Source organism: Harpia harpyja, chromosome 5 (genome assembly GCF_026419915.1).
Source record: "Harpia harpyja isolate bHarHar1 chromosome 5, bHarHar1 primary haplotype, whole genome shotgun sequence".
Lineage (NCBI taxonomy): Eukaryota > Metazoa > Chordata > Aves > Accipitriformes > Accipitridae > Harpia > Harpia harpyja.
In genome coordinates, this window is record NC_068944.1 from 21,170,064 (window position 1) to 21,190,489 (window position 20,426).

At 39.2% G+C, this 20,426-nt stretch overlaps 1 protein-coding gene across 13 annotated transcripts in view; it reads right to left on the reverse strand.

Annotated features, from left to right (window-relative positions):
• Positions 1–20,426, reverse strand: part of PTPRM (protein tyrosine phosphatase receptor type M) — a 511,840-nt gene that overhangs the window by 168,119 nt on the left and 323,295 nt on the right. For 9 of the 13 annotated variants that reach the window (XM_052787185.1, XM_052787177.1, XM_052787176.1 and 6 more), the window contains one exon: positions 18,379–18,453. The exons of the other annotated variants lie outside the window; for them this stretch is intronic. In XM_052787185.1, the coding sequence (XP_052643145.1) occupies positions 18,379–18,453 (75 nt within the window). The remainder of the gene's footprint in view (positions 1–18,378; positions 18,454–20,426) is intronic. 13 annotated transcript variants of the gene reach the window in all.

Sequence of the window (20,426 nt, forward strand, 5' to 3'; positions counted from 1 at the left end):
GTGCTAAGTCAGAGAAGATGATCTGCTGCCTGCCTCTGTGCCCAGTCCCACCGGAATATTAATTCGATAGCAATACACAATACAATTCTGATTTAGTAAAACTCTTACTTCATATGACTAAAGGTAACAGAATCTGGCTCTGCATTTTCTTCACTGTAGATGTTTAAAGTTCTGCTATAAATAGTTCTATTTTTATTTTCCTTGTGTCATATGTAAATCATTTTGTTAAACTCTATATTGCTGTAATCTGCACAGCACTCAAAAGTGTAGCAGATGCTTAGAAGACATCTAGAGTATCTTCATGCAAAAGGTGACTGTTGAGTTGAACTTGGCAAACAGGAAGCAGTGAATCAAGTATGATGCAAATGGTAAGACATGGTAAGGACTTCACAGTCCTCTTTTAAATCTAAAACCCAAGCAAGGAAAAATGCAAAGTCAACAACAAGCAGTATCTTTTTAGATGTAATTTCTAAGACTGGTTCCTGCCAAAGTCTATTCTTCATTATCTCCTTTAGGCTACCTCACCCTACTGGAATACTCATCAGTAATGCCTTCTTAAAATCAAATTCTGCCTTATGGTTTCATTCCTTTTGTTAAGGCTTCCAGTGCTAGTTTTGGGATCATAAATGCTAAACTTTAGAAGTAAGTGAAAGAAGCCTTGCTACATTTCCACATAGAACTCCCAACTATGCAGTGTATTTTATCTCAGTTTCATGTCCCTCTTTGACAGCACAGGTCCTCACTTCAGTGGAACTAGATAGACTTACACTATGCAGATGAGATAATATCAAAATTGTATTCAGAGCACACACATTTTCTGCATATCATGGAGCACAACTTTCATGAAATGCCTTCAATGACACAAAGCATTACCCTCTTGGGAGTCATGGACAAGCTGGGGAATCCACCACTACTGCAAATTCTCCAAAGAAAGCCTACACAAGAAGAGATACAGAGCCTAACATCAGGTCACTGAAACTCCCATATTGCATCATCTATTGATTATCCAATTGAGGGATCATCTCAAATTGTCTAAGAAAAGTGCATGTAATGCCACCCCGAGTTAAAAATAGAATAAAGCTTCCCACCATGAGGGACTCAGCCTGACTCATCATAGAGATTGTCTTAAACTGGAAACATGATGCTTGACACGCCTTTTAAAAACTCCTATCGTTAATTATTATAAAAAAACAAATGCTGGCATTATCTCAATTCTCCTTTAGCTCCATTCACCATCTCATTCATTCCCTGACAGAATGTTGCTCCTTTCTTGGTATCAGTGGGTTCCAAAATACACTTGGGTACATGAACCAAATTTGCCACCTTTCACCTTTATTGAGCATCCCTTGAGTCTTTTAGTATTAGAAATTCTGGAGCAACTTTCTTCATTTTATTTAATACTATTTATTCCTTTAACATACCTCAGTTTTTCTACAACAGAATTTTTTAAAATTATGCTCTACCCCATTCTTCATCCCCCTTAGCATTCTGTTTGGTTTTATTTTGACATCAGATGGACACTGAACAGGTCACTGGTACATTTTTTTACAGTGAAACCTGCATCCCTTTCTTCAGTTCTGTGTTCAATTTGGAGCCCTTTACAAGTTAAAAGTCATTCTAATTTACTTCTGCTGAACACTACATAGCATTTTTCAAGACTGAAATTTGAGTTGGTACTACCTCTTTATTCAGTTTGCTTTTGTCCTGCTGAAATTCCTCACAGTCCTGTGTGAATTCTGCTAACCCACCTCACCTAGCATCATACTCAAGAGTTGCTGCCTCAACGTTGACTGTTCCATGTATTTAATAGACATACTGTACAGCATATAATACTAAACCCTTAAGTGCATTACCTACGATAAACTGTCAGTTTACTTATCTCTGGTTTCTGTCTGATAGGTAGACTTTGATCCAGAGCAATATTTGTCTCTCACCTCATAATTACTTCATAACTGACTTTTAACCTATAGCCACACTGGCACCATGGAGAGAAAGGTGAACTGTGTGTAAGGGGATTGAAGCAGCTAGGGGCAGTAGTTCTGAAATTCATTTTACCACTTGATAAACTGCAATGTCAATTTGTGCTCTTAGTTTTGTTTGTATGTTTTCAAGAGAGATTTTGAAAATTACTATTGTAAGTCTAAAAAAATGATGCCGTGGTTTCTCTTTTACTCTGCTGTGCTGACACATACTAAAAAAGTTGAGTGAAATGTAATCTTTCTTCACAGAAATAGTGTTAACTATACACTATTGTATCATGATATTATAGTCCTGGTGTTTTATTCTATTTATTATTGTTGTTTCAACCAATTTGTCTGACAGAAATTTTTAAATTCCTTGATCACCCTAGAGCCTTAAAACATATATAGCTACAAGACTAGTGGAGTTCTATACCTCCAGCAAAGTATCTGTTTTTAATGACAAACTGCATACTGTTGCCAACAGCTGAGCTAAGCCCACTGCATTTTCCTTATAACACTGGACCTAATGACTTTATCTGGGGCTTTTTTGTTCGTTTTACTTTTAAGCTTTAGGTTCTACCCTTGCACACAGAAACCTGACTTTAAAACTTCCACAATAACCTCACTTCTGTTTTCTTACTGAGGCTGTCTGAGCTAGTGGAGTTAGAATAATCAAGGCCAAACTAACACATACACTGTGGTCCACCTCTAGAAAGGCAATAGGTCAGTAAAGAGCAGTGAGTGCAGGACAGCTCAAGGGAGCTGCTTGGAAAATGAAAGGACAAGGAAATGTTTCCTGCCAGTTTAAAAAGGATAAAGGTGCTGACTTTGGAAAGTCCTTCCCTGATGAGAACAAACTAGAGCGCCTCCTGCCAGAAGTGAAAAACAGAGACATGCTGTCATGGGTTTGTGTGGCATGCTTTTTTTGGTAGCAGGGGAGGGGGCTGCAGGGGTGGCTCCTGTGAGAAGCTGCTAGAAGCTTCCCCGGTTCCAAGTCGGACCCACCGCTGGCCCAGGCCGACCCCATCAGCGACGGTGGTAGCGCCTCTGGGAGAACAGATTTAGGAAGGGGAACCTGCAGTGAGTGGGGGGAATGGAATGTGAGAGGAACCCCTCTGCAGACACCGAGGTCAGTGAGGAGGAAGGAGGGGAGGAGGGGCGCCTGAGGCGGTGGATGCCCCTGCAGCCCGTGGTGAGACAAGACGACAGGCTGTCCCCCCCAGCCCATGGAGGGGAGCAGGGGAGCAGATGCCCATCTGCAGCCCCGGGAGGAGCCCACATTGGAGCAGGTGGGTGCCCTCGAAGATGGCCGTGACTCCATGGGAAAGCCCATGCTGGAGCAGTCTGACTGAAGATCGGCCCGCGGAAAGGACCCACACCAGGGAAGTTTGTGAGGAACTGCAGCCCGCGGAAAGGACCCACGCTGGAGAAGTTCGTGGAGGACTGTCTCCCGTGGGAGGGACCCCCCGGTGGAGCAGGGGCCGAGTGCGGAGTCCTCCTCCCCCTGAGGAGGAAGGAGCGGCAGAGACCAGGTGTGGCGAGCTGACCCCTACCCCCATCCCCTGTTCCCCTGCGCCGCCGGGGGGAGGAGGTGGAGAGAACTGGGAGTGGGCTTGAGGCGGGAAGGAGGGAGGGCTGGGGGGAAGGTGTTCTGAGGTTTGGTTTTACTTCTCAGTGTCCTTGTTTTGATTGGTAGTCAATGAAACTGATTTTGTTTCTTCCCCAAGTTGAGCCTGTCTTTTGCCCGTGACCATCAGTGGTGAGTGATCCCTCCCAGCCCTTATCTCGACCCAGGAGCCTGCCTTTATATTTTCTCCTTATCCCACCGTGGCCGGGGGCTGCGTGGTGCTTTGTTACCAGCTGGGCTGAAACCTCAACACACGCTTATAGATAAACCCCAAGGTGCCACAAAACACAGCAAAGTATTTCCACAGGCTTCCTGCATTGAATAAAGTGGAAGACAGTAACATTGTTTAGTTCCATACCCTTAGTTATTTACTTTTCTAATTATCTCAGTGATTACGGTTTCCATTTTACTTATTTGTTGCCCATTCTTTGTGGCTTTTCCTACAGCAGCATTTAAAATGTGAAATATCTTTTTTTCTTCACTTAGAAAAAACAGCATTCAGCTGGCCTGATCTATGACTTTTCTTCATGGGTCCCATTTTGTTCAGTACTTTGCAATACACAGTGATAATATTTTTAAGTAGTATCCATGAAACACCTAAAGATTTTGTTTCACTTATTTTTGACTCTCAGACCTATTCCATTAACTTTTTCTTAATATTGGAATCTCCTTTTCTGAAGTTTAGTGATTAGTCAGCCACTTCTTGGCATCTTACCTCCTTTTCAGACTGAGAACTGAATTATAGTCTAGTCACCAATATTTAGTGTCTGCCATACTGTGAATTCTTATATTACTTCATGCAGTGAAATTTCTATTTCTGTACCATGGGTTAGAAGACTGTGTAAAAAAATTCCTCTCTCTTTGAAGAATTTCTAGTTCTCATCAGAGATATACAGGTCTGGTATTAGTATTATAGGAATAATTTGTGCTTTTCGGAAAACGGTTCTGCTACTTCCTTGGGTGGAAAATTTCCCTCTCCTTTCTCACTCAGAAGGTGCAAGTGCCATGTTATGCATCAACCTCAAAACTTCATAAACAATAATCTCCTGTAGGTAGTTTATGGATAGAAAAGTTTGAGCAGAACTATTCCTCATTAAAATGGATGTTAAGACTATTTGCTAAATGAACTAGCTAAGCAAAATATAATTCTTTTAACTTACATGCAGGCATTATCTTGTTTTTCAAAGCCAATGAAAAAGTTCTTCAGTAAAAGATGTGGACGTCTACCAAACTGAACAAAACCTTTCTCTCCCTCTCTCTTTGTAAATGAACAAGGTTTGGATTTGCTTTTCAATGTTTATTAGTCCCTTCCAAAAAAATGTAGTTAGAAATGACTGACCATTGTATAGAAAAGAATGACCAATAAAATTACCCTGGCTCAATACTCTAGGAGCTGCTAGTTATACTTTCAAAGAAAGGAGTAAGATTAAAGCTCTTAGTACTGAAAACTAGCTATAGGTTGTTTTGTCTAAAGCAATCTCTAAAAAATCCAGAAATTTCTTCTACTTGAGTCAACAAATAATCCTTTCCTTTAACTAACTAGACTGGTCTCATTTTATTTCTTCCACTGAAGGCTGACTGTAGTTTCTGCCTTTTTTACTTCCTTTCTGCAGCTTTAAGCTCTCAAAAGGTACTTGCTTGGTAAGTTACTTGCAAGCCTTTCCAACTGTATTTCATTCACAGGTGTTCCAGTGACTGATGTAATGGTTAACTTTACAAGGCTTTAAAGTAGTAATAGTTAGTCCAGATCATCCTAGTTTCTAGTCAAACTTGAGACTAACCTGTTGTGTTAGTAACTAGCCCATGATTTTTTTATGCAGGCAGTGTGATTCAACTATCACATCTCAGCACCTACTTTTAACTTATTTCACAGAGTCAGGAAAATTAAACATTATACCCCTGTGTGACAGTTGCATTGTGATTAGGTGGCAGAAATCACACAAAATGGTACAAGGCAGAAGGCAGGCAGAGAAGTGTAATGCTGCATTGGAACACCCATCACTAGGATGCTATCGTCCCTGCCACAAAGTAAGATGACTGAAAAGATCAGAGAACTTGGCTTTAAAGACTCTGCCCATGCTCTCCAAGGACCACACAAATTACAAAGGCTACTATCATTATTACTCTCTGTTATTTGTATGATAGTAGGGTGTAGAAGCTCTAAATCAGATTGGGAGCCCCACTGTGCTAAGAACAGTGCAAGCACACAGCTAAACAATCTTTGCCACTAAATGCATGCTATCTAGCTGAGCTAGGCTGTAACAGGCAAGTGTAGCAATCACAGGTGGGAGGGGGAGGCAAATACCCCTAAGAAAATGCATTTACAATACCCAAATAAATGAACACTTCTACCCTTCCTGCTCTTTTAGCTATCTGGTATCACTCAGCATTTCCAGTTAGCAACACAGTAGAAAACAGATCTTCAAGAGTGACCTGAGGGCAGAGTAATGTTTTTATGGATGACATTGGTTAGGGTGTTCCAAGCAAGAAAGTAACATAAAGGTTCATAAATATAAAGGTAGGAAAAGCAGAGGTGCCAAAAGTAAAGGGCTGGGATAAAATGCAGTATGACAAAATAAGAAAGTACACAAATATGTCTGTGCTACTGGTATGAAAAGAGGTGCTCCACAGAGGTAGGTCCTTCTTATAAATGTCAAATGATAAATAGGAATTCCAATCCTGTATCACAGACTGCAAAATACACCTGAATGGGACAGTAGTGCAAAATTTCCAGTTTACTCCAGAAGTTTCCTCAGCTTTTCTACCCTCATCTCCCCTATGACTGCAGAAAACTGTACCCTCATTTTTAAGTCTGTAGCAGCATTACTGGTCTTATGAAAAGACAAGCCAGTCCAACATGCTTTTTATTTGAGTTTCCAGTTCATTCCAGATGCCAGGATTTGTGACTGTCTTGGAGAAGACCTGAAACACATACAGATTTGTAGATGAAATGAATTACCACCCTGGCTAGTCTGTTTATACTGTAAGTGACTGGCATTCAGTCCTCATCTGCTAGCCAGCATGTATTCTGCTAACAATGTCTTTGTTTTATTACTCCTGGTAGAACTCCAGCTAAGTGAGAAAGTTCTCTCTTCCCTTCCTCCTTGTTAGCTTTCGAATCAATGTTCGTAGTTCTCCTTCGAAACTACACTGCTTTTTTGTTCATATGGCAGAAGTTACGAGATGGTGTTGAGCAGCGTATAATTTGTGACAGAAGGTGGTTTTAATAAGCATTTTTTTCAGTTTTTCTCTCTCTACTCCATGCCTTGAATATATTAATTTTGTAAATACCTCAGAATAAGGTCTGCTTTACTTCTCTTTTTACAGTATTCTTCCCTTTCTATTCCTGGCTTCTTTTGGAATTGCTCATGTATAAACTGCTTTTTCCACGGGGCAGGGATTATGTTTTCTTTTTCTTTTGCTACGCACAGGAGCCATTGAAGTGTTGAAATCAAAGTATCCTGATTTTCCCTCCTATGATGTGTTAGCACTCACTAAATCTATTTTTTGAATGTCTGGGAAAGAGGGCAAACAGCACTTATATTTTAGCAGGAAAGTATCTTCTCCGTAATTTATGATCTTCGGTACAATACATAGTGCTGTGTACAGATCTCCTTTCCTAAAAAAGATTTCTGTACTTCCATAAGACAACCATGTTGATTTGGTACATTGTTTATTTGGTGTTTTTTAAATGCAGGAAAAACCAGCCTTGTTAAAAGATCTATGCTGAGAAGGGACTATCAAAATAAGGCTCCACTGTGTAACAATAATTATGAATTATTAATTTTGTTTGTGATATTCTTTACAAAAATGTAAATATAAGCGACAAAGAACTGCATGAAAAGAAATGCAAAGAACTACTTCACTGATGAATATGACTCATTTAACTGATTATCAAATGACTGTATTTCTCACTGGTGGATGATTCATGTTGGTGCATGTGAGCAAAAAGACTTTTTTTGTTAAACATCTGTGTTTCTGGTTGTGAGGAATAATAACATTCTTTACAAAACATGCCTAAACCAAATAAAGTTCCCAGTTTTATACGTATCTTTTGGTCTCATCACAATCTATTTTTTAACAGGATTTTTATCCAGGCTCCTTAGACAAGATTTTTCTGGAGACTGTTTTTTAAAAAAGGAACTTACAAGAAAACAAGCAAGCAGGCCTTGATAAACACCACATTTGCTCATTTGCAACAAAACCACCAACCTTTCTGCTAGCTCTTTTTTTCCCTTTTATCTTAATCAAGGAAATTTAAATAATTAAAACTAATAAAAATTTTCCTCTCCAGTGGGCACCGAAGCAGTTGGAAGCCCTCACTCATATGCGAAGAAAGAAAGTGTAACTCCTCGCACTTCAAGAGCACTGAGATCATAAAGGGATGTTTAAAGCATACTCAACAGCTACACCACAACCAGAAATTAATAACAAGTCTAGAATATACAGACATGGTGTATCTCCTTCTTGGAAATAAATAATTTCCTAAGGAAAAAATATAAAGTCTTTGGAACGTTAAGCTTTCAAATGGACCTAAAGGGTACCACAACCACCACTCTCCCCCCACCCCACCCCCGGCCCTTTAGTCTATTTTATGAAGAAAAAAGTCTGGTTACATATTTATAAGTACTCACTCAGTGTGGCCAAAGAAGAAGCCACACTGGTGCACATCACAGACCTCTTTGTCAACAAAGGTAAAGGTCATGGCAGCATATTTTGAAAGACAGACCCTGCCACTGAAATAAAAGATAAAATCCTCCTGACTACTATGGAAAGAAAAAAATGGGCTTCTTTACCAAACTGCTTCCTGACTACCCAAACACAACAAAGGTCAATGAGACTTCATCAGATGGAAATTTCTGATCAAGAAGGTTGACTGAGGAGCAATGAGAGCATACATGCATTGAATTAGCCGTACACATGTAGGTCTCTCACTGAATAAGGATGAGGAAGTCTGAGAAAGAGACACCAACAAGGGCTAGAATTACAGGTGTCTCAGTATGTTGAAATGCATGGCTGGTTACCAGTTGATGCTGTGTGAAAGAGGTCCCGCTTGTAGCCACTGGAAGTGCAACAGCATTTTATAAATCTGACTTGTGTGAACAAGAAGTCCTAGACGTATCATGTACAACAAGGGGAGCTTCTAGCCCTGAAACATCTGATTTTATGGTTCTCTACATAACCTCAAGCCAACAGTACTCAGGGTAGAAGACTGACTCTCTCAAATTAGCTCCAATAAAATGAAAGCAGATAGTCCAGACTGATCCCTGCCCATACATGATGCATTTTCTAAGCAACTCAGCACCACATTCTAGCTACTCCCATAGAAGTAGCAGACAATTTATCATCACTCTCACCAAGGACATTTGAATTTCACTTATTGCTGAAGGAGGCCTCTGGTTGACTCTCATGCTTTCAACACGAGATCTACTCCTGGAGCTACATTGAAAAATGTCAAGAAATATGAGACATCCCTGAAAGTTTATTTCAACTATCTTCTACAAACAGGAAAGGTGTGCATTTGAAGCCTGAATAGGACTCTGCCCTCTTTAGGGGAGGTAAAACTGTGGTTTTGCTAGTACTCAGTCGGGCTCCACGAGGTAGGGAAGATGTCAAGTCAGATCAGAGTAATGTTTCTGGACCTGACCTACTCAGGGTGAAACTCAGCTACAGAACTAGATGTTCTTGGCATGGACAAACACAACCATTTTATTTTCCATCCATGAATCCAAGGGATCACATCCAGCATGGGAAGGAAGTAGTGGAAGTGAGGTACTATCTTCTGATCTTTCTGCCACTGAGGACTTAACTACAAGAATACTAATGAACAGTTACAAATGCAAAGTCAGCGAAGATCTGGTTACTTTGCCATTACGAGGAATGGGGGAGAGGCAGTGGCAGAAGGACAATGTAGTATAGGAATCCCCATGGTAAATCTGCACATGCATGCGTTTTTTGGCCTATGCTGCCACTGGCTCATCGATGAGGCTGACATTCCTGGTGATTTCCACCCTGGGACATTCCTCCCTCCACATTGTGTCCCTTCTGAAGGGTTCTTCAGAAATCCTTCAAAAACAATTACACTCTCAGAATATACTTATCATTACTCACTACCCACCTATTTTCTTGGAGGAAAGCATAACATGGCTTATTCTACTCAAAGATAAATGAAATTATACATGCCATGATGCATGCAGAAAGGTAAAAATACATTTGTGATAAATTTATAAAAAGCCGGAAAACAGACATAAAACTTTTTTTTTAAAGAATTTCCAGAGTCAACACTGTTTTGGGGCAGGAAGGTTGGCTAGAGGAACTGGAAAGGAGAATCAGCACAAGAAAAGAAAAATAATCCCACAGAATCCTAAACCTGTCTTTGTGCCAGTACAGTGTAGCAGTTCTTTTGTTCACATTTCAGAAGCATTTACAGTATTGCCAATAAAAAACCTGTCCAAACTGAAGCAATGTTAGATGAACCAAGATTCTAGTACAGGGGAAGAATAGACTAGGCCTCCTCTGAATGGTTATCACTGATTTACATCTCATGTTTCATATATTTCCTGAAGGTTTTAGGGGTTACAGAAAAATCTCCATCTGTCCTATTTGATTAAGAATGCCTTAAATAGACATTTTTCTCATCAATTCTTTTCATATCACTTTTAATTATTGACACATTTACTCATAACCAGAAGCTAATTCAATGACAGCATACTGAAAAGTACAAAATATAACCATTTTGCTTCAAAAAGGTTTCATGAATACTTTGTTTGCTCCTGACCAATGACAATTCACCATTTTTCCTGTTTCTCTTTGTTTCCGATGTGAACTCAAAAGATGAAACAGAACCTGAAACTACTGTATTTCCCCTCTTGTCAGCTTGAAACCATGTGAGCCAGCAACTTCTACTGACTTTTATGCAAAACTGCGACTCAGCTTTCATTTGCATGGGAGTTTTCTGTTTACACAAAAACTTCTTAGTGGTCAGCAATAGCAGAAAATCAGATGAAGAGAAGAAAATGAAAGTTCAAAGTTTTGGAAAAATAAATACTTGCAAATGCACACATATACTTAAATGCCTTTCTCAGAGCTCTAAAATCATTGGCTCTTGCAGTCAGACTCCCATTAATGCAGAAAAGGACATTTTCCATACAATGTCTGGAGAAGCAGGTGTTAAAAACCCATCAATAACTACAGTCATGGCTTGCATAGTGTTATTACTCCAAGCAGACAAATGCAGCTTAGATATTTATTAAGGCTTCAGTTATTTCAAGGAGTCTAAACTGAGTGAATTGCTGAAACAGTATTTTGCCCAAGGTAGTATGTTCTGTGTCTTTTGAAAAGTCAACATTACTACTCTCCTCTTTGCTGTACTACTCTATTTAACCGTAACACATTTTAATGTTCACCTATACATTAACACAGAGGTAATACATGCAATATTGCATTACACTTTTGTTGAACTTTCTAGTGATACAAACACGAGATTTGCAGTTCCCAAGAACTACAGGTTATCTTACCCACAACTGGTCCCACATTTTCTTTCCAATAATTCTAATTGCTTAACATTTTCTGAATACAGTCAATAGCTACAGAAGGGAAACATTGAAATTCACAGGGGTTTTTAGTTACTAACTTCACCTCTGAGTTTCTCTTCCCTTGTCTCTCCTTAATTTTTCATTGAAGTATATGCAAAACATGTTCTGCTTTGAATGTAAAAATCACACAGAAATGAAATAACACACTATATGACATACAACCATGTTCTAAAAATTACCTACTGGTATTTTTGCTTTGTTTTATATTTTCTGCTTCTCTGTAGTTTGCTGATGTTGAAATATTTTGGATTAGACATGATAATGACCAGTACTACACAGATGGCAGAGATTCCTTCAGTTTGTTAAGAATTTATCCTGGTCAGTTCATTCATATTGTTATTTTCATGACTGAGTTTTATGTTTCTCTGTAATGAGATGAAGGAAAGTGCCTTCCCTGCAAATCCAACCTCAAACTGTCTCACAGATATCCTCATATTAAGATTACACATTACTGAGCAAATAGATTATTTTTCAAGCTAGGATGAACCAAACAGACCCAGTGGCTTAAGTTAAATTTTGTTTCACTCTCTTCATGAAAGAGATATTTGACATTGACACTTGGAATCATATTCTTCTCTCAGCTATCAACTGGAACACTCAAATTTCCAAATCAGTTGTGTACTTGACAAATGTAACACAGATCCTGCAACGACTATTAACTCTGGCAACCAACTTTTTAACTCTTCTGAACAAAAGACTGTTGTGGTTTAAGCCCAGCCAGTAACAAAGCACCACGCAGCTGCTCGCTCACTCCCCCCCCAGCCACAGTGAGATAAGGAGAAAATATAAAGGCAGGCTCCTGGGTTGAGATAAGGACAGGGAGGGATCACTCACCACTGATGGTCACGGGCAACAGACAGGCTCAACTTGGCGAAGAAACAAAATCAATTTTACTTACTACCAATCAAAACAAAACAAGGATAATGAGAAGTAAAACCAAACCTCAGAACACCTTCCCCCCAGCCCTCCCTCCTTCCCGCCTCAAGCCCACTCCCGGTTCTCTCCACCTCCTCCCCCCCGGCAGCGCAGGGGAACAGGGGATGGGGGTTGGGGTCAGCTCGCCACACCTGGTCTCTGCCGCTCCTTCCTCCTCAGGGGGAGGAGGACTCCACACTCGGCCCCTGCTCCACCGTGCGGTCTCTCCCACGGGAGACAGTCCTCCACGAACTTCCCTGGTGTGGGTCCTTTCTGCGGGCTGCAGCCCTTCAGTCACAGACTGCTCCAGCGCGAGCTTTCCCATGGAGTCACGGCCATCTTGGGGGGCCTCTGCTCCCCCGCTCCCCTCCATGGGGTGGGGGGGGACAGCCTGCCGCCTCACCACGGGCTGCAGGGGCATCCGCTGCCTCAGGCGCCCCTCCTCCCCTCCTTCCTCCTCACTGACCTCGGTGTCTGCAGAGGGGTTCCTCTCACATTCCAATCCCCCTACTCACTGTAGGTTCCCCTTCCTAAATCTGTTCTCCCAGAGGCGCTACCACCGTCGCTGATGGGGTCAGCCAGGGCCAGAGGTGGATCCGGCTTGGAGCTGGGGAAGCTTCTAGCAGCTTCTCACAGGAGCCACCCCTGCAGCCCCCTCCCCTGCTATCAAAAAAACTTGTGCCACACAAACCCATAACAAAGACAAACAGTTTCTACAGTGCAAAACATACCTAATTAGGCTACTTGTCCTTCCTAAAGTGTAGGGAAAGATTGATACTTCCTTCTAGGTCATGGGATCTTCTCCATCTGTTCCTGTCCCACTCTAACACCACTGGCTCTGGCGATACAGTGCCAGGGTGGCTAATGAACCCATACATCCGTGGCCAACCATAAGCATCAATGGCCAGAGCAGAACTGCTGGTATAACCCTCTGCAGTTTATCCTCCCTAAGCTCCTATTTATGCAGGAAAGTTGCAAAGGTCCCACTGTTCCCAACCCAACCTGTTCAGAGTAAGGGGAGCTGAATGGAGGAGGTCCTGAACCCCTGACCAGAACCTCTGGCTTTTCTATGACTTGAACACATTCAAAACTAAGGCTGGTAATTCATTTTTAGAAAACCTTACAGGAATTCTTAACGCTGTGAAACATGAACTGGAATACTTAATATCACTAACAGAATCACATTGGTAACTCACTTCTAATCAGCTCAGGTTCTCTATTGTCTACAGCTGGAAAGGGCTTGTATTTATATTATGGGTTATTTCAGCATTTGTGAATTGTTATCAGCATTATTTTTAGGTCCTCTTTGTCTAATTGTTTAACTTCAACTCTTCTTTAGGTGCTTTGTGGAAAATGTACTTATGTTTAAAATCCTAGATGCCTTGCCTGCACTGTCCTGAAAACAGAAAAACTGGCATTTGACTGTAATGTACTAGGAAAAAAAAAAAGGAGAAAAGGAAACAGTAGCTCCCATGGCACTCCTGTATCCTCTTAACATTTTCTTGTAACTATACTGTTTTACAGATGAAACTGTCACTGCAAAAATGACAAATATAACACATAAAAGAACAAAAATGGGCAATAAATCACAAGTGACACTCCAGCCCATTGAAATGCATTCAGCCGGTGCTGCAGAAGGTAGGAAGATTTCCTCTTGCTTTGCATTCTGCCCAGCTGAGCAAGAGGACCAGAATCCTTGAACAATCGGTACAACAATTCCTGGGGCCATCATGTAAAAACAGGCTTAGAATTTCACTTTGGAGAGTCAGACCCATTCTCACTCTGCTTTCCTTGTCACTTGGCCTTGCAACAGCATCGTAATACAGCTTTGACATTAAACCATATAGGTGCTTGCTCTCCCCTGGATAACTATCCACAGCTCCCTCTGATGTAAATGATGTTCAGGAGTATCAAGAGAAGAATAAACTCCTAAAATGCTGTATTCAACCTGCAGACAGACATACCTGCACGTAGCTGTGTTATTACAGAGAGCACTGCAGTCTCAACTAGGAAATAATGGGTTCTCCATTACCCAAAACAGCAGTTGAAGTTTCAACATGTCAGAATACATCTAAATCAATGTTACATGGTTCAGGATGGAGAAAAATGAATGTGAATGTCTGTCCGGCCCGTGTTGCTATACCTCAAATGCACTGTAAAGGATAACAAACTAGGTAAATAGGAAAACACTCCTTCTCAATTCATGCTGTTGGTTTTTGTGTTAATAAACAAACTGTGTTTTCAGTAATGCAGTACAAATGTGAGGTTGCGATTTAATCAATCAATGATTTCAGTTGGGTTTTTTTCACTTTTATAGTAGAATGCATGAGAACAGAATCTGACCCAGACTATAGCAATAAATCTTGCTATGTATTGAATACATGTCTGAAGAAATCTGTATATTTTATTATGCTGCTAACTTCATAACAGAGAAGAAACAAATTGGGATTATTTTATGACTGCTTTTAACATGGTTATAAAACATGCTGCTCATCTAGACCTTAAGGTATGCAGAGTAAAAATCACTTAAGCTTTGATTGCCACTATATTTTAAAAAAAAATTCTTCCCAATTTTTAAGTATCAGTTATTCTACAAAACTTCTGACATATCTTGTATCTGATTTGTACCAAGAATTTAATCTATGAAGAGTGTACAATACAGAACTCTCCCTTCCAGCTGCATGTGTAATTAACAATGGGTAGTAAAAAGGGTGTTCTATGGAAATCAGTCTTAGTAATATCCAGTGAAGTAGTGGCTGCTCCACTAAATCACAAATGGAAATACTTTAATTTAAATATAAGTAGCTCAGACATATTTCAACAATTAAGAAAATGCCTGAAATAATGAACATCCTAATCATAATTCCAAGCATGCTATTTTATCAGAATGCAGACAGAACAAAATAGATGAGGGCCAAGTGAATACCAAATATGGCCAATTTAAACCTATTACATGAAGTGTCTCTTACAAAGTAGTGAAGCAAACTGCAAATGCTTTCAGGCTTTCTCAAAACCAGGGATTTGTTACTCAATTTTAAAGTCTAGATCATACACTTACATATGTAATAAGTTTTTTGTTAATCTTCTACATGATTTCAACTGTTTGTTAAACTGTATTTGTTTATGAAAACATGGAGACGGTATCATGAGGACTATTATGCTTCATGTATACATAGTCTTTTCTCCTGGCTGACAGATGTTATATAGCTAGATATTCTCCCTATCTGTTGGAGGATAGGGTCAACTGAGTCAATTTCAAGGGAGTTACTTTTTGTAAGGTTAACACTGAGAGCTAAACACTATCCCCCACATTTGAATTCCTTAGTTACTACGTTATGGAATCAGTGATAATAATGTATTCACTAATACTAACAACACTAATTTGCCTATTTTGGCTTGCGAGAATCAAAATCACACAGTTGCCTTTACGGCATATTATATTATACTATAACTTAAGGACAACTTTGTAGGTATTTAAGTGCAACTGCAAAGAAAAGTTCCCTTTGCTACAGGCTGCAAAGGAGTACTGAAAGCAAGGAGTGGCTGTCAAGATATTTAGGGCAAATAGCAGGTAATCCTACAAATGGAAGTCATCTTATCTTTATATGAAAAGGAAGGAGAAAGGAAGGACAAAGAGGAAGTAATAATGCATTGTTTATAAACTGCACCACTAAGGGCCAGGATGAGTTGCTGACGAGGGTGGAGGAAATGACTGCAAGAAGAGTTGGCTTGAAAGCTGAGCTGTATTACCGTGATCTTTCTGAAGAGGAAGACCTTTCAAAATGGGTAACAATAGTTAGGAATGCAACCAAGATTTTAAATTTTCATTATGCAAGAAGCATCAACTTCCCACCTGAAAAAAAGAAAATCCCAACCCTAACCTCCACACTGCTGGTTATGTATCTTGTCAAATGCTAAAAGTAATTTCTTGATCTCAAATGTAATTACTTTGGTGCTAAGCAAAGAAGTGAGGAAAAGGCACTGAATAGAAAATGCTAAGTAACATTATTTAACAGTTACAGCTGTAGGGCTTGTGGTAACTACAGTTAGCAATAGTCCTATGATTTCCCCATAAAGAAGTCCTCTTACATGTAGCTTCTTTCCACATTCTGGGAATTTGTAGGAGAAAAGTATGGGGAGAATGTGCATCATTCCCTGCTTCCTCATGTCCAGTCTAGCTCCTGTGAATCTCCTTCAAGGAAATCTTCGGGTTCCTCATGGATACTGCAGATACCATTATTGCTGTACTGCCCTGAAGTCAAAAAGCCTGCCTAAGGGACCCCTACACACTAGGGGGGGTTGTAGAGTTCCTTTGTAGGAAAACATGAATTCCTGTTGCTGTCATGGGACCAACCACATGGGCTGCATGAGGTTTTTTCACTCCCTATTGCAGTTGTGGCAACTGAAAAGGAGGAAGATGCTTCTTCCCTTTTGATCACACAGTCTTTCAAGCATGAGAAAGGGTTGCAAAAATGATGAGGGTATTTCAGAGGCTTTTTAATACATTTCACACGTAGCCAAAAATGCTGTTTGCAGGTATCATTTGATACTTTCTTTTTCACTATAAAAATTAGTTTCTGGCAGATCAGATTTAAAAAAAAAAGGATATAAAAGTCACAGATCTGGCAGACAACCACAGAGTGCCAATGCTATGAGCCACCAGTGACAAAGCAACCAAATAACTACTTTGCTGGCTGTCCTATGATAGCTATATCTCTGTTCTCTCATTGTTAACTACTATAGACATCTCCCTATTGTGGAACAGGCATATCTCCAGAGTTTCCTGTAGCTATGCAGTTTTGCATTAAAACAAATAAAAAACAAAATAGGAGAAGAAAAACATTTAATTCTCCATATGGAAAAATATATAAGCTTATTTGAATCCTGTGATGAAGAAATGAAAACTTGAAGTTCAAGGACAGGAAAAAGATGTCTGTCTCTTCGAAGCTTTATTTGTATTGCCAAGTAAAAAATAATTGAGCTATAAAAATGTATGTGGACAGAGCTTCTGACAAGCACCACTAACAAGAACAAGCTAGTACTTCCTGGCATCATCTAAATATATTATTCTGGTTAGTTCATATGTTATTACGTAACACAAATATATGTGCAACAATTTAGTCTTGATTGACATAGCAACTTGGGCATAATGGATCACTCAGCTTTGTTATTACAACACATACCCCAGAATTAAAAGCTACAGAAGACATGTCACTAATCCCCTTACCTTAAGCTGAATCATTTAACTGTCTCTTATTGACTATAGCAGTAACCAGATGCTAAGCATCTGAACTCCTCCTCGTCCCTTAGACACCCTGGTAGCAACATTTACATGCTTCCCAAGTAACTGTGCCAGTATTCTTGAAAAAGGCAATGATTTTATCATATGCTAAATGCTGATGGACTAGGTCTAACTTCCCATGTTACATATGCCATCAAACTCACCTTAGATTCTAGAGTTTTTAATGCTCTTTGCTTCTGTTTGAAAATAAAAAAGTTTCCCAATCCCTTAATGCTTTATGCATGTGTTTATTTTCTGACAAAATGAATCATTTCCCCAAGTTCATAAAGATTTTCTGATACACTCTGAACCAGCCTTCAAGCCACACACAGCCTAATAGTTGTCTCACTTGCATACTGAGTTTACTTTGACAATTAGATTTAAAAACCTTACGGTCTTGTTCATTCTGATATGCCATATGCTAGGTTACTTTGTTTTAAACCTAGAACTCAGGTATGACATAATTTAAAAGGAATCAATTTTATTTCTTTATTTTAATTTTTTGCATATTGAAATGTTGACAGAAAATATGATCTTCCCAACATTCTGCAGTAAAAAAAGTCATTAATAAAAGATCTTTGTCCTAACTCACACATGCAACTCTTAAGCCTAAATTATTTAGAAATTCTAGTGTCTTGACTTAATAACACAGAAAAAAATAAACAGGTATGCAGGTATATGTCTATATTCAAACTGTCATTCAATTTATGGATGGAGCAAGACTAGATCTCTTTACATCAGGCTTGAAGGAACATTCCATAGATCACACACACAATGGACACATGCAGTGGAGTTGTATGTACAGGGATGTGTGTCTAAGTTTTGGTGCCAAGCACACAATTTAATTTAATGGAGCTGAAGAAAAAATTATAAACAAAAAGAAACTTTCAACATAGAAAACTATTTATGAGCAGAGAATGAAGAAACCATCAGGGAAAAGGAGCCAAAGAAAATGAGAGAAAATGGGCATGATGACTTGTCTATACTTGAACATCTGACCTGTTAGTTGGTCGTCGCCTGCAGCAGGGGCGATGCGAATGTATGGTGTTGTAAGCTGAGTCACGATTATCGCAGCTAAGGCAAAGGAAGATTTCCAGGTCAGCATGCATGAGGGAAAAAAAAGCCAGACTGAAGCTAGGCCAGCAAGAAGAATCTTGGTCAATAGTTTATTGTCTGAACTTCTTACAAATAAAACAAAAAAACTCCCACAATTTCCTTTTCATCTTCAGTTGTTAGTTTGGTTATTCTGCAAATTAGTAAGCTTTCATATGTAACTTTCATTCAGGAAGAGGACTCAAAGCACATTATTTACATATAATGCATTTGAGGAAACTGGAGACTCTTTGGCTCTGCTAGTCACAGCACTGGGCTAAGTGAAAGTTAACTGCTTATTCAGATTACTCTAGTATTAACTTCTCCAGGTAATTTGAACTACTTTCACTTTCTTTTTTCCTATTTCATAATAGTACATTTTTCCTATAATTCTTTTTTAAGATAATTTTCATGTAAAATATTTTTGAGCTAGCTAAGATTCATTTTTCTTGTACCCACTTGGGTCTTTGTTCTGAAAACGCACACACTACACATATACTTAACTTTCAGCATACAGAGAATGACTACTGAGAGTTGGCACACTTTTAGTTAGGTATGTATGTAACTGTTTGAGGTCCGAGTTTCAAGTTCATGTTTTGCCACTAAGACAAGAAAAAGCTGAAAAACCGGAATTATTTGCATGTCTGAAGTATTCAGACTTTTCTGTCAAGGCTGTAACAATCACTGACTGGTATAGATAACTATTACCATGGCTCACATTAATAAAAGCTCGTATTTCTTTGTTTGCCAGCAGTTCTATGATTGCCTCTAAATGGTTAAGCACACTATGATACATATATATTAAGGAATATAAAAAAAATTAAAAGGTCAGATCCAACATGATGCAGCTGGAGAATGATGCAAAGAAAAAATATTGGAAAATTAAGGACAAAATTATATGAAAGATCACTCATTTACATAGAACAGCCTGGGTGCTATTAGAAATGTGGCAACGAGTGAGGAAAATAGACCATCTACCATCTGCAGACAATTAAACTCAAAACTGCTGCTGCATAATATTTTGAAATATCCCTCTGCAACATTGAAATGCAGTCTTGATAGTAGCTGCTAGAGTAGTGTTGGTATTGGATTTAAAATATTATAATATCCTTTCTTCTCTCATAATTAATGAAAGCCTTCCAATATTGCAAAATTAGAACAATGATGTCTCCCTCTTGAGAACTGGATTCCTAGGAGATAACCAAGATGTTTCTGTCCAGACAGTGTTGTAAGTCATATCAGGAAATATAGTCTTAATATAAATCACAAAACACCACAAAGTTGATAGCAATAAACTTGGAGGAGTTTTGGAATGTTTTCAACTTCATCTGTGGAGATTTTACAGTCATTTAGCTTGAAGAAAGAGTAGGTATATGAAAGCCATATTTCAAGCAAAATACGACAACCTTTATTACCACTGGTACAAAAATCTCTTCTTGATTTTTGTTTGTTTGTTTGTTTAATTATCTTGTCAAAAATAATGGGAGTGGAAACCCTGCAGTCTCCACATTTGTATATACACCAAATAGTCACAGAGGTCCTAGAAGCCTTCCTCTACAGAAAACTAAGATCAGAAGACTCCATATCACGAGAATACGCTGTCTGATCCTTCCCCTAGCAAAGTCAGTGGCAAAGTTTCCCTTTGACTGCAGCAGAAGCAGGAGGAGAACTTTCAGCTCTTCAAAACCCAATATTCTGATCCTAAATTTCACTTACAATCTTTGCAATCAGGATTTTTATATGATCTCTAAAAGAATACATTAAACAGAGGTTTCATTTGTAAAAATGTAATGGTCATAAAACAAGGGTATTTTTTTAAATGTTACAAATTGAGGTTGTTTAAAATATAATTGATGGAATGAGAAAGTATTATCCAGCTACTGACCCTACACATGCATTTGACCCAGTAGAGTTAGGCTGTACTTTTCTAACAAGAAGCCTGTCAATAAGGTAAT